Below are 18,436 nucleotides of genomic sequence, written 5' to 3'. Positions count from 1 at the left end.
CCTTAGGAATACCCATTTTTTTTATATCCTCAGCACAGTCCTTTTTATTAGCGTCTGAACACTGTATAACCCTTGAGCATAGGTACATTTTAGTCTGAGTTTTATGCACTGTACTTCATTGTACCCCTTGGCCAACCAAATAACCCTCCACCCACTCATCAGCGATTTGCACACTAATGCAGTGGCTCACTACTGTCATTACACACTCATGTGTCCCTGAGAGTGCTAATAGAAACCATACAGGGAACATTCTAGATGACAGTTTTCACAGTGTACAAAATCTGACAAGAATGACATAAAAGGTGAAAATCAGTGCGTAGATTGTAGTTCCTCAAGGGTACAATTATGGCCAAGGATACTGGTGAACTATTTGTGAAATATGTCTTGTTATTGAATCACTGTTAGATAGAGACTATTAAAGCTTTCCAGCTTAGAAGTTATACATACAGTTACAGCTATGTGAATTAGCCTAAAGTAATGTATTTCTGCTGTAACCCTGCATTAGCCTAAAACAGCATGGATTCATTTTATGTTTATGCATGTGACTATAACATTAATCCAGTAATCCTTATCATTTCTCTCCATATTGTCAGAGCCAAGCATGACTCCGCCACGATGCTCATCCTCCACTGCTGACAGGTAAACATGCATGCAAATTTTGTCCACACTCTTACAGTTGCTTAGTTGTAGTCCTGAAACTATTACTGAATAATACATTCTGTATATATTTACGATTTAAATCTGTTTCTTCAGGTTGCCTACGGAGACTGTTCAGAGAAATAACAGCAGTAATACTGGTGTTATTCTGGACATTTCCACCCTGAAAATGGCCGATGTGGACTCTGAGGTTCCTCCTCTACCTCCACGATACCGCTTTAGAGATCTGCTGCTCGGAGATCAATCATTTCAGAATGATGACAGGTAACTTCATACTGTGTGTCCTCAGTGGCTCACTCTCAGGAGGTGTACTTTATAAATTCATAAAGCTTTCATAAGGCCCACATTTACAGTACACTGGTATTGCTGTCCACATAGGTTTTGTTTTGCCATTGCTTATTAATTAAGAGCTGAAAAATGAAGGTAAGGAGGACATTGCAGCATTGTAAAATGCAGAACTGACATTTACTATTATACTGTAAAAAGTGAAAACTTTTTACAGGAGCTACCTGATCGGATCCCTACAAACTACCTTTGTTGGTGAAAACCAATTTAAATCTGTTAGGCTTTTCAGTTACTTATGCCATTGTAGAAATGGACTATGAACTGTCATCCATGTTATTCTGCAAGTGAAATTGGTCATGTGTTCTTAACATGTTGACCGTCATGAGGCAACTCGCTCCACGTAAAATGAAACAAGTTTAATTAGTCTGCTTATTTGATATCATCTTAAGTGGGTGTATGATTATTTTAAAACAATATTTAAAAACAGCTATTTTTTTATGTGTAAAATGTTTTTAATGAGGGGGAAATAACTAAGTGCACCTTTTGTCATGAGGTAAGAGAGCCAGACAACAGGTGCGGAGAAATAGTATATTTTAATGAGAGAGCTTGCCAGGAGATCGATAAACACAAATATTCTCAATAAGAACTTAGGGCTTCTTGAAGAAGGGTAACACTCAAATAAAGTCTCTGCTTGAAGAAACAACTAATACAGCAATCAGCCTAGAAGACGATAGTTAGATGAGATCTCCGTCAAGTGAGTAGAGGCACAGGCTGAAGACTTGAGGCAAGCGGCGATTCTCCGGCTCAGATCAAAAAGGCTATAACAATCAGCTCTCCGACACGACAGGACTGAGACAGGACAGAAGACAAAATGTTAGATGGCACATAGCATACACACAGTAATGCAATACTCAGGCAAAGACAGGAAGGAAGAGAGGGGAGAAATAGAGACGCTAATCAAGAGAAAAGGATTCAGGTGAAAGGAGGCAAGGGCCCCAACTAGTGAACGAGTAACAGCTGATGAGGATAACGAGGGGGTGTGTGAGATAATGAGAAAACAGTGTGATGTGAGAGAAATGACCAGGATCATGACAGTGCCCCCCCCTCAACGAGCGCCCCCTGGCGCTCCCGAGGGAGAGAGCTGACGGGACCGAAAGAAATCGTCAATGAGGGACTGATCTAGGATGTCACGAGAGGGGACCCAAGTCCTCTCCTCAGGACCATAACCCTCCCAGTCCACAAGGAACTGTTGACCCCGACCCCAGCGGCGATCGTCTAATAGTTTACGGACTGTGTAAACAGGAGTACCCTCGACACGAACAGGAGGAGAAGAGTAGCGCAGAGGGGAACGAATAACCGGTTTAATACATGAAACGTGAAAGACAGGATGGATGCGACGAAGATGATTGGGGAGCTTTAGTTGGACCGTGACAGGACTGATGATCTTAGACACACGAAAAGGTCCAATAAAACGAGGTGCGAGCTTTCGTGAGACAGATTGGAGAGGTAGATTAGAAGTTGATAACCAGACCCTCTGCCCGCAAATGTATCTAGGGCTCTTGACACGACGACGGTGTGCAGCCCTACGAGTGCGTCTACGGGAACGGCAAAGAGCGGATCGAACTCTCAACCAGGTGCGCTTACAGCGTTGAACGAATTTCTGAACAGAGGGGACGTTCGAAACAGGACCCTGAGACGGAAAGAGGGGAGGCTGATAACCGAGGCTGGCCTGAAATGGCGAGAGACCGGTAGCGGCGGAGGGGAGCGAATTATGAGCTTACTCAGCCCAGGGAAGCTGTTCAGCCCAAGAAGAGGGGTTACGAAAGGCAAGAGAGCGTAAAATTCGACCAACAGCCTGATTGGCCTGTTCGGCTTGACCGTTTGTCTGAGGGTGAAAGCCGGACGAGAGACTGGCGGATGCACCGATCGACCGGCAAAACTGTTTCCAAAACTGTGACGAAAACTGAGGACCCCTATCTGACACAACATAAGAGGGGAGTCCATGGAGCTTGAAAACATGTTCGATAACGATCTGGGCGGTCTCCTTGGCAGAGGGGAGCTTTGGAAGTGGAACAAAATGAGCAGCCTTGGAAAAGCGGTCTTTAATGGTTAAAATGACGGTGTTGCCTAACGATGTAGGGAGCCCAGTTATAAAATCAAGTGCTACATGAGACCAGGGCGTGAAGGAATAGGTAAAGGTCTCAAGAGTCCGGCAGGTGGATTGTTGCTAGTCTTAGTCTGAGCGCACTCAGAGCAAGAGGCAACAAACCGACGAGTATCACGTTCGCAAGAGGGCCACCAAAAACGCTGGCGAAGGGACGCTAGAGTTCCCTTTACACCGGGATGGGCAGCGAGTCTAGACGAGTGAGCCCACTGAAGAACGGCACGACGCACAGAGGCTGGTAAAAAAAGTAAGTTACTAGGACCCGACTGCGGGGAAGTAGTTCGTGAGAGGGCGCGTCTAACAAGTCTTTCAATTCCCCAGACAACCGCCCCAATAAAGCGCTTCTCAGGAACAATAGGGGTGACGGAATCCTCAGCCTCCGAGGGACCAAATAGACGTGACAATGCGTCTGGCTTTACGTTCTTTGTTCCAGGGCGAAAAGAAATCGTAAAGTCGAAACGGGTAAAAAATAAAGCCCAACGCGCCTGACGGGCATTAAGTCTCTTAGCCGATCGAATAAATTCGAGGTTCTTGTGGTCGGTCCACACGACAAACGGAACAGACGCACCCTCTAGCCATTGACGCCACTCTTCAAGGGCAAGACAAATGGTAAGTAGCTCGCGGTTTCCCACATCATAGTTGCGCTCGGAGAGAGACAACTTGTGTGAGAAAAACGCGCAGGGATGGACCTTATTATCGACGGGTGAGCGTTGGGGGAGAATGGCTCCGACACCCGATTCGGACGCGTCCACCTCAACGATAAATTGCCTGGTAACGTCGGGGAATAACAGGATTGGAGCTGAGGTGAATAAGGATTTCAGACGATCAAACGCGTTCTGGGCGGACTTGGACCAAAAAAAGCGGGACTTGGAAGACGTCAATGAAGTCAAGGGAGCGACAATCTGACTGAAGTTACAAATAAAACGCCGATAAAAATTGGCGAAGCCGAGAAAATGCTGAAGAGCATTTCGAGAATCTGGAACTGGCCAATCAGTGACTGCTTTTACCTTGTCAGGGTCCATACTAACCCCCTCCGGCGAGATTACCGAGGCCAGAAAGGAAAATGATTGGGCGTGAAACTTGCACTTCTCAGCTTTAACAAACAGTTTATTCTCGAGAAGACGTTGAAGGACCCGTCGAAAGTGCTGAACGTGCACCTGGAGAGAAGGAGAAAAAATAAGAATATCATCGAAATAAACGAAAATAAACGGGGGTTTGTTCAACCCGAACGGAAGAACGCGATATTCAAAGTGCCCCAGGGGGGTATTGAACGCAGTTTTCCACTCATCTCCTTGCTTAATACGGATTAGGTTATAAGCGTTGGGGAGATCGAGCTTAGAAAAGAACTTGGCTCCCTGTAAAATCTCAAAGGCCGATGACATAAGCGGTAAAGGATAACGATTCTTTATGGTTATGTCATTCAAACCACGATAATCAATGCACGGACGCAGCGATCCATCCTTCTTTTTCACAAAGAAAAACCCTGCACCGGCCGGGGACGTGGAGGCTACTATGGTACCTGCGTTGAAGCATTCAGACAAATACTTCTCGAGAGCCTCACGTTCTGGCGCGGATAAAGAATACAAGCGTCCGCGAGGGGGCGTGGTACCGGGGAGGAGATCAATGCTACAGTCATATGGACGGTGAGGAGGGAGTGAGGCCGCCCGCGATCGACTAAAAACCATACTAAGATCGTAATATTCCTTCGGTACGCCAGACAAATCCCCTGGCTCTTCCTGCAACACAGAGACAGAGGAAACAGGAGGAAGGGCAGAAGTTAGACACTCAACATGACACGAAACATTCCACGACACAACAGAACCCTCCACCCAATTAATCTGAGGATTGTGTTTAGTAAGCCAAGGATGACCTAAGACTAAAGGGTAATAGGGGGAACAAAAAATCAAAAAGGTAATGGTCTCAGGGTGGTTACAAGAAACCGTGAGAGTCAAAGGAGAAGTCTCTCGTCTGACCCTCGGTAAGGAACTTCCATCAAGGGCAAAAAGGGGAGTGGCTTCTTCTAACTCCTTCAGGGGAATAGCCTGTTCACGCGCCCAGCCCTCATCAACGAAGTTTCCCTCCGCGCCCGAGTCGATGAGCGCCCTGCAGAGAACAGAGGAACCGGGCCAGCGAAGGTGAACCTCAAAGGTGGTACAGGAGATAGGTGGAGAGTGCAAAGAAATCGCGCTCGCCAGTAGCCCTCCCCTCACTGGCGAGCTCTGGCTTTTAATGGGCATGACGAGACAAAATGGGCGGCGGAGGCACAGTAGAGACAGAGACGATTTACAATTCTTCGTTCCCGCTCCGATGGAGTGATACGGATACCAACCAGCTGCATGGGTTCAGAGCCAGACGGAAAAGAGGGAGAAAAGGGCAAGGCAGCTGGTGCAGAGGAGAGAAGGGCCGATTCCATTCCACGAGCCCTACGGCGGAGGTCGAATCGCTTCTCAATCCGTATGGCCAGCTCAATGAGAGGGTCGAGGCGAGTCAGAACCTCACGCGCCAGTATCTCATCCTTGACCTGAGCGTTAAGACCCTCGAGAAAGCGAGCCAACAGTGAAGGTTCGTTCCATCCGCTGGTGGTGGCCAGGGTACGAAATTCTAGCTGGATCGTCTTGGCCTGAGTATTCTGTCATGAGGTAAGAGAGCCAGACAACAGGCGCGGAGAAATAGTATATTTTAATGAGAGAGCTTGCCAGGAGATCGATAAACACAAATATTCTCAATAAGAACTTAGGGCTTCTTGAAGAAGGGTAACACTCAAATAAAGTCTCTGCTTGAAGAAACACCTAATACAGCAATCAGCCTAGAAGACGATAGTTAGATGAGATCACCGTCAAGTGAGTAGAGGCACAGGCTGAAGGCGCTCGATGGAGACTTGAGGCAAGCGGCGATTCTCCGGCTCAGATCAAAAAGGCTATAACAATCAGCTCTCCGACACGACAGGACTGAGACAGGACAGAAGACAAAATGTTAGATGGCACATAGCATACACACAGTAATGCAATACTCAGGCAAAGACAGGAAGGAAGAGAGGGGAGAAATAGAGACGCTAATCAAGAGAAGAGGATTCAGGTGAAAGGAGGCAAGGGCCCCAACTAGTGAACGAGTAATAGTCAAGTCAAGTCAAGTCAAAGTTTATTTATATAGCACTTTTTAAAAACAACAAGCGTTTAGCAAAGTGCTGTACACAAACATACTTATGCAATCAAACCAACATGACCAAAATACAAAAAATAAAAAACAGTAGAACAATAAAACAATAAAAGAATAAAACAGAACTCTCACACGGCGTCAAATGCCAAGCTGTAATAATAAGTTTTAAGATTCGATTTAAAAATAGTAATGGTTTGAGACTGCCTAATGAACAGGGGCAAACTATTCCACAACTTCGGTCCAGCCACTGAAAATGCTCTTTCACCCCTGGTTTTCAGTTTCACACGCGGGACTACTAAAAGCAAATGGTCAGCGGACATAAGCGCTCTTGACGGAGCGTACTGCCTAATCAGTTCCGTCATATACCTGGGAGCGAGGCCATGAAGTGATTTAAATACAAACATCAACATTCTGAATTTAATTCTAAAAGATACTGGTAACCAGTGAAGAGAGGACAAAACAGGTTTAATATGTTCTCGCTTTCGTGTACCTGTCAGCAAGCGAGCTGCAGCATTCTGGACCCTCTGCAGCCTAGAGAGAGAGGCCTGACTAATGCCTATGTAAAGGCCATTACAATAATCTAGACGTGATGAAATGAAAATATGGAGGAGTTTTTGAAAGTCTCTGGAAGACAGAAATGATTTCACCTTGGTGAGCTGTCTCAACTGGAAAAAACTCGATTTAACTACCAAGTTAATCTGTTTGTCCAGTTTAAAATCACAATCCATAGTGAAACCTAAATTTTTGACATAGGACTTCACTAATGGATTCAACTCAACTAGATCAAAAATTTGCGATTCATAAGTACCTCCAGGGGTAAAGAGTATTACCTCTGTTTTGTTTTCATTAAAACATAAGAAATGTTTTGCCATCCAGGCCTTAATTTCCTCAAGACACTGCAGTAAAGGCGCTAACGTACAAGTGTCTTTTCTATTCAGAGGCAGGTAAATCTGGGTGTCATCAGCATAGATATGAAACGATATTCCAAATTTCCTAAAAATATGACCCAGGGGCAATAAATATAAGGCGAACAACATAGGCCCCAAAATGGAACCCTGGGGGACGCCAGATGTGAGAGGAGCCGTTGAGGAGACAAATTCTCCAATGCGAACTGAAAAAGTTCTTTCGGACAAATACGACTTAAACCAAGCCAAAACATTACCCTCGATGCCAACACATTCTTCCAGACGTGAGACTAAAATCCCATGGTCTAAGGTATCAAATGCAGCTGAAAGATCCAGTAATAATAAAATCGCGCAGTTTCCTGAGTCCGTAGTGAGTAATAGATCATTTGACACCCTCAGCAATGCAGTTTCTGTACTATGAAGAGACTTAAAACCAGACTGGAACACTTCATGGATACCATTTAAATTTAAAAATGCATTTAACTGTTCAAATACAACCTTTTCGAGTAATTTCGACAAAAATGAAAGTTTAGAGATCGGTCTAAAATTTGCAAGAAGTGATGGGTCCAGATTAGATTTCTTAATAACCGGTTCCACCACTGCATGCTTAAAAGATTTGGGTACAACTCCTGTAGCCAGACTACTGTTAATAATAGCAAGGACCGACGAGCTAATAGCTTCAAATGAATCCTTTAATAGTCGTGAAGGAACAATGTCTGTGCAACAAGTAGATAATTTCATTTTGTCAAAAATCTCCCTCAATGAAGTAAGAGACACCGGCGCAAACTGATTCAGGACAGCTACGTGCTCAACAACAATAGGTTGGAAAGTCAAAGAAGATACTATATTCGATCTAATTTCATCAATTTTATCAATAAAAAAGTTCAAAAAATAGCTGATGAGGATAACGAGGGGGTGTGTGAGATAATGAGAAAACAGCGTGATGTGAGAGAAATGACCAGGATCATGACACCTTTAAATAATAAATATAATTAAACAAATTGTTTTAAACTAGAAATGATAAATAAATACATGCATAAACATTTAGATGCTTCCACATGCAGCACATTTTTATGTTAAGTTTTGTGTGTGTATGCCTGCGTGTGTGTGTTCCAGATATTGTTTCATGAATAATTATATCAATACCACACATGCAAGTGTGCAATCAAACTAGTGGACCGACAAACCAGTGGACTGGATTTAACTGTTATATGATATCAGATATAAAATGCATCTTAGCAAATTGTACATGTGGTGTATATGTTCTGTGTTTGCTTTATGGACTTATACAGTATATAATGAGCGTAAACTGTGTGAGAATAACACGAAGTGTGTGTGTGTTTGTTGGGTAATGGGGAGCTGTCCTTCACTGTGGTGCTGAAGTTAAATAGTGGCTGAAATGCAGGGCTGAAGAAACACTGTAAATGTTTCTTCTCCGTCTTGCTCAATGACTCAACGCTTTGAGATGGATTCAAGGCCGTAACATACAGTACAGTCAAGACTGCCTGCGTATAAGACATCCATTGTTACTTATTTAAATAGCTGTGAGCTGTTTCTGATAGTGCATACAGAAATCGCAGAGGTGGCATTCAGGGGAACCTTTATGTTTTCAAGAAAACTTTATCATCCTTGTGCTTTGAGTGGGATTTCTGTTTTTTAAATGTTTCTTTACAATTCTTTACACAAGAAATACATTATTTCTGCATCATAGCTAACAATAACAGACATCATGGCCGCTCTGAGTCTGCTGTGGTTTTATTGGTGTATTCTTTGTTTTCCCTCTGGTGTGTGAAAATTGTGCTCTATTATCCCTCTGTGCCACGAGCCACAAATCATTGATCTGTTTTTTTTTTAAATCCACCTTCTGTTCTTGTAATACTCCTTCATTCTGTTGTATATCTCAGCTAGTCAAAGCAGGTAGTCACATTATAAGATTCACTGGCTTGGTTTAATTTTCTTACAATGCTTATCGCAATCGTTGCACACTATTATTTGAGCCCTCTCTGGCAGGTTGTAAGTGGTCCATATGTCTCAGGGGAGACTGCTGACTTCAAACTTTTCCCTTTCTAAGTTTCTTTTTCAGGCCAGGCCAGGCCAAGTCAATGTAACGAGAACACTACATTATTTATCTTCACACTAAATCTTAACTGTGACTCAAGTTCTCATAAATGAAGCACACAGAAAGCAATATCCAATCATGGACTTATGCCATCTGATTCAACTTCTTTTTCTCGCATGTCCTCTCTGTATTCTCAGCATTTGTGAAGATACTTATGCTCTCTCTCTCTCTCTCTCTCTCTCTCTCTCTCTCTCTCTCTCTCTCTCTCTCTCTCTCTCTCTCTCTCTCTCTCTCTCTCACTCTTTCTCTCTCTCTCTCTCTCTCTCTCTCTCTCTCAGTATGTATATATATATATATATATATATATATATATATTGTGTGAAAAAGAAAGAACACCATATTGAATGCTATGGTTTTATGTATCAGGACATAATATTCTGGTCCTTGGTAGATCTTAAAATTAGGTAAATACAACCTCAGATGATATATTACACAGTGTCATTATTTCTTTAACAAAAACTAGGCCAAAATGGAAAAGTCATGGGTGACAAACTAAGTACACCCTTACGGCTTCCATAGGAATAAAGAGGGTAAGTGCTTTTGATTAATTGATCATTAGCAGGTGTGATCACCTCTATAAAAGCAGAAGTTTTGGCAGTTTGCTGGTCTGGAGCCTTCAGGTTAGAGCTGCACGATTATGACAAAAATCATAATTGCCGATTATTCCCTTGAAATTGTAATTGCGATTATTAATTACGATTATCACAATTTACATTGAATATATATAGGCATATTATAATACATGTTTACACAAAAATTGTTAACACACACACAAGTACTGCCCCCCTTTATTTAACATACACATCAATTGTTAGAATGACTCATAGTAAAGACTATAAAAACATTAGGACTATGCTAAAGCAATTAATTAGCAGCCCCAAACTAGTTTTTGTTAATACAATGTTGATATGAGCCACCACAGTCATTTAAAAATATAAAAAATAACACAAATTGAAAATAAATTTGCATTTAAGGTAATGGAAACGACAGTTACCATGGAGAATACACAGTACTCACAAGAACTGTTAATGAAACAGCTCCCAATGAAAATCATACCTGCATGCAAATCTTTCTCAGCTAACACGTGATTTATTGGTATTTTACTTTTATTTCTCGACTTACTAATTTACATTGTAACGACGTTGCTCGTAGTTTCTTTTGCACTTTACAGTGAAGCGATACACAGCGCGCGCCGCCGCATTTGCGCGTGCAATTGAAGAGTGCGCGCTACGTTCACAGTATAACGGCTGACAGGACAGTAAAGTCCGTTTTTTCTGAGGTGAAAGTCTTTTTATTTCAGCGTACACTTACGTCACTGCCTGGTATGACATATTGTGCTGGGTTTTCTGAAGTAGTCGTGATTCGCCTCTCATAACATAATTATGCTCTAAACACACACACTCAGAGTGGATTTTCTTTTGTAATCGCGGCTTTGAACGAGTACGTAATCGTGGCATCCGTGATCGTAATCGCAATTAGAAATTCGATTAATTGTGCAGCCCTACTTCAGGTGTGTGTTAACACAATGCCAAGGAGGAAATACATCAGTAATGACCTTAGAAAAGCAATTGTTGCTGTCATCAATATGAGAAGGTTTATATGGCCATTTTCCAAACAATTTGAAGTCCATTATTCTACAGTAAAGAAGATTATTCACAAGTGGAAAAGACAGTTGCCAATCTTCCCAGGAAAGGACGTCCCAGCAAATTTACCCCAAGGCCAGACCGTGCAATGCTCAGAGAAATCGCAAAACACCCAAGAACTACACCTCAAACTTTACAGACCTCCGTTAACATGTTAAATGTTAAAGTTCATGGCAGTACAATAGAAAAAGACGGGAAAAGTATGGCATGTTTGGAAGTGTTGTCAGAAGTGTTTTGCTGAAATTCTTTTCTCTAAAAAGAACATGGCAGCATGTCTTAGGTTTGCAAAGTTGCATCTAAACAAACCTCAAGATTTCTGTAACAATGTCCTCTGGACAGACAAAGTAGAGATGATGGCCATAATGCACAGTGCCAAGTTAGGCGAAAACTAAACATATCAGCACAAACACCTCATTACCTACGGTTCATCACGCTGATGGAAGGTTGATGATTTTGGCTTGTTTTACAGCCACCGGACCTGGGCACCTTACAGCCATTGAGTTGACCATGAACTCCTCAATATACCAAAGTATTCTAGAGTCAAATGTGAGGCCATCTGTCCGACAGCTAAAGCTTGACTGAAATTGGATCATTCAACAGGACAATGATCCCAAGCACACCGGCAAATCTGCAACAGAATGGCTGTAAAAGAAAATAATTAAGGTGTTGCACTTGCCCAGTCAAAGTCCAGATCTCAACCTGAATGAAATGCTGTGGCAGGATCTTAAGAGAGTTGTGCATAAACCAATGCCTGCAAACCTCAATGAACTGAAGCGTCGTTGAATAGAAGACGGGCAAAAATTCCTCCAGAACGATGCGAGAGACCAATACTGCCATTCAGAAAATGATTCCTTCAACTTATTGTTGCTCTACCAGCTCTACCAGCAATTGAATAATAGGGTGTACTTAGTTTTTGACCCATGGCTTTTCCATTTTGGCTTTATTTTTGTTAAATATATAGTCCTTAAGGTCCTTCTCAAAAAATTAGCATATTGTGATAAAGTTCATTATTTTCCATAATGTAATGATAAAAATTAAACTTTCATATATTTTAGATTCATTGCACACCAACTGAAATATTTCAGGTCTTTTATTGTTTTAATACTGATGATTTTGGCATACAGCTCATGAAAACCCAAAATCTGGAATTGGTCCTTCTCCACAATCTTCCTCAGGGTCCGGTCTCCTCTTCTCGTTGGGCAGCGATTTTTGCCACACTTTTTCCTTCCCACAGACTTCCCACTGAGGTGCCTTGATACAGCACTCTGGGAACAGCCTATTTGTTCAAAAATTTCTTTCTGTGTCTTACCCTCTTGCTTGAGGGTGTCAATGATGGCCTTCTGGACAGCAGTCAGGTCGAGATATATCCAGCTGCAGACCCGCAGCACCACCAGTTTCAGAACCCCAGTGCCAGAACCCCAGCGCCAGAACCGGAAGTGAGGGAGGGGCGGAATTATTTACAATGACACAAGCATGGTTATTTTTGCAAGTATTTAAAAATATTAAAAATTGTTGCACCTTTTAAATAATATTATGGGTATGTTTTTATTACACAGTGAGTCACTGCTCGTTGTATGAACTATAACTGGTATGTGACAAATAAAGAGCATGACAGTGCTCGTGTTGTTTGAAGACGTGAGAGTGCGCGCGCGCGGCCGGGGCTCTCTCTCTCTCTGCTCGTTAAGCGCCCTGTCATGCGCAGCAGTCATTCTATTCCGCCAAAAAGTGGACGATCTGACGGGTTTTAGAAGATTTAATACAACCTGAAACTAAAAAACAGACCCGACCTCTATTTGAGACCGGACTTATATTTACCCAGACCTGCAGCCACACCAGGCGTGTAAAGAGACAATCGTCTATTTGGGACTCTGCTATTATTTGAAGTACGGTACATTTTTATGGTTTCTTTTAAAACAATGCCGGATTTTCTCTCTCTTTTTAGATTTTTGACATTATTTTACATAAAGAAAAATGCATGCTGCACATGTTCTTGTGAAATAAAGTATATTTTATATAAAATGACCATAAGTTTCAAGCATTATTTTCACGATCAGGAAGTAACTCTCATAATACAATAAAACGGATAACTATATAGAATTATATTACACAAAATCAATGTTTTAAATGCTTATTGTACTATACCTTAATGTATCATTATAATGGGTATAAAGTATGACATTTCGTGTGTAATAATGACGTTTCGTGTCTAAGCAAATTACGCTCCAAAACGTTAGGTGGCGTTACTCGGTTTAGAACGTAAGCTCCGCCCCTCACTTCCGGTCCTGGCGCTGGTGTTAGAACGTAAGCTCCGCCCCTTACTTCCGGTTCTGGCGCTGGGGTTCTGAAACTGGTGGTGCTGCGGGTCTGCAGCTGGATACTATTGGTCAGGTCGGCAGTCTTACCCATGATTGCGGTTTTGAGTAATGAAACAGGCTGGGAGTTTTTAAAAGCCTCAGGAATCTTTTGCAGGTGTTTAGAGTTAATTAGTTGATTCAGATGATTAGGTTAATAGCTCGTTTAGAGACCCTTTTCATGATATGCTAATTTTTTGAGATAGGAATTTTGGGTTTTCATGAGCTGTATGCCAAAATCATCAGTATTAAAACAATAAAAGACCTGAAATATTTCAGTTGGTGTGCAATGAATCTAAAATATATGAAAGTTTAATTTTTATCATTACATTATGGAAAATAATTAACTTTATCACAATATGCTAATTTTTTTAGAAGGACTTGTATATATGTGTGTGTGTGTGTGTGTTACTGTTTTTACTGTATTTTTGGTCAAAAAAAATGCAGTCTTGGTGAACATTCAGTTACAGACTCCAAAAAATTGGGGTTGGTAAGAATTGTAATGGAATTGTAATGGTTTTGAAAGAAGCCTTTTATGCTCATTAAAGCTCTATGCAGTCTCTATTCAGTCTCTGCAAGTACAGTTCAATTGAACAATTCATGCCATTTTATTTATTTTGTAAGTAGTCATAATGTACATGTCCTTAAAAAAATTAATAAATTACTGGCTGACTGTACATTATCCCTTACTTAATTATTTATCCCTGTCAATTGTCAGTTAATTGTTATGAACTACTATGCAAAAGTGAAAGAACTGTAACTAGTTAGCAGGAATATGGTAAATTCACACTAAAATGTTTCACACTTCAGCTCATGCTGTATGTGTGTGTGTGTGTGTGTGTGTGTGTGTGTGTGTGTGTGTGTGTGTGTGTGTGTGTGTGTGTGTGTGTGTGTGTGCGTGCGTGTGCGTGTGCGTGTGCGTGTGCGCGCGCGTGTGTGAGTGCGCTTGAGTCATAGGCTAATGCTTTAACGTGGTGTGAATCTCCACATGTTGCTGTCATTTCAATTATGAGATTGTGTGTGGGAAAGTGTGCTTGTGTCTGTTCTGAACACAGAAATTAAGGCTGTTCTCGTAAGTGCTGTGATTATCTCTAAGGTTGCCCAGAGGTCATTTTCTCTGACTATTTTGCTTTTCTCTCTCAGTTCCATTACTGTTCCCTCCATTTCAGTTTTTGTCATTCCCAACTCCCATGTTTTCACAGTATATGTGCGCGTATATATGCACCTATATATTGTGTGGGAGTTGAAAAGGACAGAGGACATTTTCTCATGCCAAAATGACAGTACAGTGTTGTCAGCTTTTTTTCAGATAGGCAAATGTGACTTTGCTCCAGTCAATCATATCAATCTCACCTTTTTGTGGTTGTGTCAGTGGAAGCTGTATCCTCATCAACAGCAGCAAAAGCAGTGTTGTGTGTCCCCACAAAGATAGTAATTCCAGAAATGTTTGACCTTGTGGGGACATTTTGATTCATGATTTATAAACAGCTTATAAATCTTACTAAATTATTATTTTTAAAAATATTGAAATACATAAAGTTTACTGTGAGTTGTTGTGTTTAGGGGTAGGGTTAGGGGACAGAATATGAAATTTGTACAGTATATAACTCATAATGTCTATGGAAAGTCCAATCGTGTGTGTGTGTGTGTGTGTGTGTGTGTGTTGTATATCTGGTTTATGAGGATACAAATGTATATAATGAGTATTAATAATTAGTGTAAGTGGATCATTAGTGACCTATAATAGTGTAAGGTAACCTGTAATAGTGTAACCTATAATTAGTGTAAGGGGATAGAATATACAGTTTGTACAGTATAAAAACCACTACGCTCATGAGAGTCCCCGTGTAGCAATGTTCAGGGAAGAAGGAGGCGGGAACCGGCGAACATTTAAACATACTTTATTAAAATAAAACCAAACAAACTAAAATACCGCCAGCAGCCCCTCGCGGACGACTGCTGGCTTACCCAAAATAAACATAACGGCCAGCACCCCCTCGCGGACGACTGCTGGCTAAAATAAAACACAAATACAAAAAACAAAACTCTACTAAAATACAGGCCTGTTCCTCTCTCAATCATCAACGTTGTCGCTCCTCCTTTATGCTTCCGCTCCTCCGTGAGAGATGCGAGACCGGTGTGCTTCACAGGTGTTGCTCATTAGCAATCGCACCACCGTCCTCGCGCCGTTCTCTCACGTCCCTCGGCCGTCCTGTTCGCCACATACCCCCATCGTCCCTCACAGGCCGGGGGGTACCCACGAGCCTGTGCCTACTCCCCCCCCCCCCCCCCCCCCCCCCCCCCCGGCGGCGGCGATCCCTGGGGGGTATGGACCGACAAGCCGAGGGAAACGGAGATGGAAGCATGAGGAGCGACAGATCGAGAGAAAAAAAAAAAGAATTGGTCCGGTTCCCACAATGCGCTGCCATCTGGTCCCCCACCAGCTGGGCGATCTCCTCCGCGGTGCCTGGCGGTGACGCTGGGTAGCCCTCGGTGGACGGCTCGACGCTCCTCCGCCGCCCGGTGGACGGCGACGGCTCCTCGGGTGCCTTGGGCAGACGACAGGAGTCCCCCGCTTCCTGCTCCTCCCCTTCGCTGGTGGACGGCAGCAGGCATTGGCCCACGGCGAGGGGCGGCGACCTCGCGCACCATGCTCGATGGCACCGCGGATTCCCCACAGCGGCGAGGACTCTCTGACAGCGCGTTCCTCCCTCTTCCCGGGTTTCGGCACCAGTGTAGCAATGTTCAGGCAGGGCTCGACATAAGCAATGGCCTGATGGCCCGGGGCCAGTAAAAGAGTATGTCGGGCTAGTTGATTGGCCATACACTGGCCCGCGCGGGTGTATGGATTGACTGGCCATCAGCAAAACAAACAGCAAACAGCATAGTAGCGCGAAGAGTGTCAATGTTACTTCAGGTTATTTATAACGTGTTCAAATGTCAAAGAAAGTACGAGGCTGATACGAGAAAGAGGACATTCCTAGTAGGGCTGGGCAGTATATCGAGTTTGTACAATATATCAATTTTTTTTAAACAATATTGAATGAGGCAATACCGTTTATATCGATACAGTAGTTTGATACGAGCACATCTGAAATATAGCGGAGTACGCAGTGTGAGCTCCTGCAGTGAAAGAACATAGTACAATTGTCCTAAACATGACACAAGCTAGTATTAAGCGCTTCAAAATAACTGGTAAGATATAGTTAACAAATTTAAAGCAGCTTGCCCTGCAGATACTCTGACAGATACTGTTGCTGACTGACAGATAAATACTTGCGCTGTTTAATGCGTTTGAGACGTGGTGCTTTCCTCAGTGCTTAACTTACATTTCACTGGTATATTCTCAGTCTGTAAATGTTAGAAAGTCAAACAAATATGTCCATTTCACTGTCAGGAGAGGTCGAGCTTCTGCAAGTGAATCTCCGCTAAAATTCAAGCTTCCGTTAATGAGCGCCGCCACGCGCATGCGCGCCAAACAGACGAGCACGATAGAATAGTAGCGTAATGATTCTGACTAAAATATAGTACTGTAGATGTTGCTAAAATACTTGTTGTTGGAGACAATAAATGTGCCATATGTGGAATTTTAAACCTACAAGTATATTTTTATGAAAGTGACCATTATAATGGGGTAATCAAATGCAGGCTAAAATAATTAGTGTTTGCTTTTGTTTTTATTTTCATTTTTAGTTTAGCCATTCGTCATTTTAAAAACAAAGTTTTTAGATTGTAATGTTACAATTTTAGAATGTAATGTGATTTTAACCACCTTTTTGCACATAATATAGCCTATTGCATAGCCTACATTACATTTCCTATATTTTATTCCATATCCTTCAATTTCAACATTGTTTTGTTCTTCATTTTTTTTTTAATTGACATCTTTTTTAGGTCATAAATGTTAAATGAATGACAAAAATAATCAGGCAAACGAATATACTTTAGTCTAATTTCGCCATTTTGAAGTGAAAATAGGCCTATATGTAACGTTCCTCATCACTCATGTATCAATAATTAGTTTGTCATTGTGAGGGGACAAGAAAAATTAATCCTAATGTATACAATAAATACAGTTTAATGGAAAAGTGCTTTTCCTTCTATTTCTTTCAGGGCCTGTAAAAATATAGAAGGGGCCAGTAAAACTCTGATCTACTGGCCCTGGGGGCCAATGGGGATTTTTTTTTTTTGTTGAGCCCTGGTTCAGGGAAGAAGGAGGCGGGAACCGGCGAACATTTAAACATACTTTATTAAAATAAAACCAAACAAACTAAAATACCACCAGCAGCCCCTCGCGCACGACTGCTGGCTTACCCAAAATAAACATAACGGCCAGCAGCCCCTCGCGGACGACTGCTGGCTAAAATAAAACACAAATACAAAAAACAAAACTCTACTAAAATACAGGCCTGTTCCTCTCTCGATCATCAACGTTGTCGCTCCTCCTTTATGCTTCCGCTCCTCCGTGAGAGATGCGAGACCGGTGTGCTTCACAGGTGTTGCTCATTAGCAATCGCACCACCGTCCTCGCGCCGTTCTCTCACGTCCCTCGGCCGTCCTGTTCGCCACACCCCGTAAACCACATATTTAAGTGTGTGTGTGTGTGGTTTGTGTATATATTTACTTAAGAATAAATTTTCATTCACATAACTGATGTCAAATGATCTCAATAAAGGCTTGTTTTGTGGGCATTATGATGTTTGTTAGCGAGAAAGTTTATCAATCATCAGTTTAGACTAAACTAGCTGCTTGAAGTACCTTATTTCATAATATTGCATTGAACCAATTCCAAAAAGCCCATGAGCACAACAGCTATACCTATATCAACTAGTAAGATTGGATATAAAATCATTAAATGACGTCAATCTGACTGCATTAGTGTGGAGGTGTTTTGGCAGTGTGCTAATCTGAGCCTGTGCTGGCTTGAGTATGAAAGGTGAATGTGCTTTAGGGCTGTTCCTCCTATGCAGTCTAGACTTAAGGCTAAAGTGGCCTCTGCATCATAGTGAGTGGGCAACTGCCATTTATTGTCAGAATATCCGTCTTTCACAAAGGCCACTGGCTGCGTTGAACTGCATTCACTGAAGTTTTTCATCATGTAAATCAACTTGTATGCCCAGAATGTACTTATCAGTGTGGCAAGTGTAGGTTTGTTT

The 18,436-nt window shown here is 42.2% G+C and overlaps 1 protein-coding gene across 6 annotated transcripts in view; it reads left to right on the top strand.

Moving 5' to 3' along the window:
• kcnt1b (potassium sodium-activated channel subfamily T member 1b) overlaps positions 1 to 18,436 on the top strand; it is a 105,742-nt gene that overhangs the window by 1,179 nt on the left and 86,127 nt on the right. For all 6 annotated transcript variants that reach the window (XM_077231789.1, XM_077231786.1, XM_077231784.1 and 3 more), the window contains exons 2-3: positions 594 to 639; positions 754 to 921. In XM_077231789.1, coding sequence (XP_077087904.1) covers positions 594 to 639; positions 754 to 921 — 214 coding nt within the window. The remainder of the gene's footprint in view (positions 1 to 593; positions 640 to 753; positions 922 to 18,436) is intronic.

The sequence above is a fragment of the Siphateles boraxobius genome, unplaced genomic scaffold, assembly GCF_051911475.1.
Source record: "Siphateles boraxobius isolate OS27281-9 unplaced genomic scaffold, OSU_SipBor_1 16, whole genome shotgun sequence".
Lineage (NCBI taxonomy): Eukaryota > Metazoa > Chordata > Actinopteri > Cypriniformes > Leuciscidae > Siphateles > Siphateles boraxobius.
Note: the sequence above shows the minus strand (reverse complement) of the source record. Positions and strands in the feature narration are given on the sequence as shown.